Source organism: Triticum dicoccoides, chromosome 3B, assembly GCF_002162155.2.
Source record: "Triticum dicoccoides isolate Atlit2015 ecotype Zavitan chromosome 3B, WEW_v2.0, whole genome shotgun sequence".
Taxonomy (NCBI): Eukaryota; Viridiplantae; Streptophyta; class Magnoliopsida; order Poales; family Poaceae; genus Triticum; species Triticum dicoccoides.
The window spans coordinates 23,093,826-23,096,118 of NC_041385.1; the positions used below are offsets into that span (position 1 = coordinate 23,093,826).

General features: G+C 52.2%; 1 protein-coding gene across 1 annotated transcript; it reads left to right on the plus strand.

Annotated features, from left to right (window-relative positions):
- Positions 1-915: 915 nt before the first annotated feature.
- Positions 916-2,074, plus strand: LOC119274448 (Bowman-Birk type bran trypsin inhibitor-like). Its single transcript, XM_037555153.1, has 2 exons — positions 916-1,075; positions 1,174-2,074. Exons 1-2 carry the CDS (start codon positions 937-939, stop codon positions 1,869-1,871), a joined length of 837 nt encoding a protein of 278 aa, XP_037411050.1. The 5' UTR covers positions 916-936; the 3' UTR covers positions 1,872-2,074.
- Positions 2,075-2,293: the final 219 nt, after the last annotated feature.

The following is a 2,293-nucleotide window of genomic DNA, read 5'->3' on the forward strand; positions in this document are numbered from 1 at the left end:
GCTAGGTCTTCACCACAGGAGCGGCCCGGTTTTATACCACCTTACACGAAATGACTGCCCTTGGCGGGGCAGTCTAATTACGCGCGGTGGCACGCCGGGAGTGAAACTGCGCGTGGAAGCAGTAAGTATTCATTGTAGCAGTAGCTCCGGGTCGATCCGAGGTCTTCCAGGAGCGAAATCCTACGGTCCAAAACGCATCAAGAATCCGATCCGACGGCCGACAGTCGCTGAGCTCTGAGAAGCCTCAGATTCTCCGAACTTACCTATTCCTGTATGTTAGCAACTTAGTGTAGTATTGTAGTAGTACTGAACAATTATGTACCGAGTCAAGCTGAGTAGTAGTAGAAGTTGTGCCTCAGATTCATTCTATTAATTGTTTCCTTGTGTGTTGTTTGATGGTTGGGCCACAAAGGAGACATAAGTCTATAGTATAACGGAAATTCCATATTCACGGAAACCAAAAGTTCCGTTTTCTTGTCTGTTCCATCGGAAAACACCGTTTCATTTTTATTTCCAATTTCGCATAAAAAGTTTCATTTCCACTTCCAGTTTGTAAATTTTCGTTTCCGTTTTCATATTTCTCTCCGCTTTCATTTTTCTTAAAAAAAAAAGTTTCTACTCCATTTTCATTCCTATGTACCCATGCCGCAGTTGAAATAACGGAGGGCGTGCTTCCCGTGCCTGGATGGCTGCATGCATGCATGATGCTTGTCTTTACTCTAGGCTATCTATCTACCACCGTACGGCAGACCAGCACCCATACGTGGCACCATTTTTTTGCGGGTAACCATATGTGGCACTACGTGTCCAAATCTCTAAGTAAATTAATGGTGGCGCGCCACGCGTTGGTTTCCATGGGTGTCACGCGGCTACATATACGCTCTGAAAGCTACCCAGCTTCAAAAGCACAAGCAAGCTCAGTAACCAGCCACGAAGATGAAGATGAGCTGCATTGTTCGTAGCATCCTGCTGCTGCTTTCACTCGAGGCCGCCCTCCTCGTCGCCGCCGACCGCCCCTCCACGGCCACCGCCGCCGACGATGTCGGCACCATTCTCCTGCCGAGCGAAGGCAAAGGTGACCACGCCATTTTCCTACTAGTTCAGTTCAGGTAGCTAGCTGGTGAATGAGGAAACTGATCACAACTTGGCTCGTTAACTGAGGACTTGCTGCAGGCCAAGCAGGAACGGTGGCGACCAGGCCGTGGAAGTGCTGCGACCGGGCCTTTTGCACCAAGTCATTCCCACCGATGTGCCGCTGCATGGACAAGGTCGAGCAGTGTGCTGCGACCTGCAAGAAGTGCGAGCCGGCCACGTCGGACTCATCCCGCCGCGTCTGCAACGACTGGTACCATGGCTTCCCGGGGCCCAAGTGCACGGAGGCTGAAGGTGCTCGTCATGAATATGATCACCAGGTGACTGTGGCAGCAGCGAAGAAGTGGGAGGAAGAAGAGATGCCGTGGAAATGCTGCGATTTTCCTCTGTGCACCCTGTCATACCCGCCGACATGCCGCTGCATGGACGAGGTCGAGCAGTGTGCTGCGACCTGCAAGAAATGCGATCCGGCCACGGACTCATCCGACCGCGTCTGCAACGACTGGTACCATGGCTTCCCGGGGCCCATGTGCACGGAGGCTGTTGCAACAGCCAAGAAGAAGAAGGCGGAAGGAGAAGAGGAGAGGCCGTGGAAATGCTGCGACATGGCTCTGTGCACCAGGTCATTCCCGCCGATGTGCCGCTGCATGGACAAGGTCGAGCAGTGTGCTTCCAACTGCAAGAGCTGCGATCCGGCCAGTCCGGACTCATCTCGCCGCGTCTGCAACGACTGGTACCATGGCTTCCCGGGGGCCAAGTGCACCGCCGGCGGTAACTAGCATGCGCGTTGATCACCTGATCGACGCCGTCCAGCCTGAGCTTTAGTAGCTGCAGCAGCCTGCAGTGTGTTTAATAAGCAATAAAATAAAATGGAAAGTCAGGCAATGATGAATAAGACAAGCCGTCGTGCGTGTGTTCTCCGAGAAAATGGAATTCGTCACCATGTTTTCACGAAATGGAAGGCAGTTTTGTTGTTTTTGAAGTTGTGTTTCGCACTACGGTAAATTATGTTAATCTGCACGGACACCGCCTCCTAACCCTAGTTGCCGCCATCCGGAGTGGGGATCGGCCGTCTCGTTTCAGTTGTCTTCGGTTTTTACTTCTCTGGCGACTTCGATGAGGTGCTGACGATAGTAACGTGTTGGAATAAGGCCTCTTCCTATCTAAGATGATGTCCGATCCGACATCGACAAAGGACCGG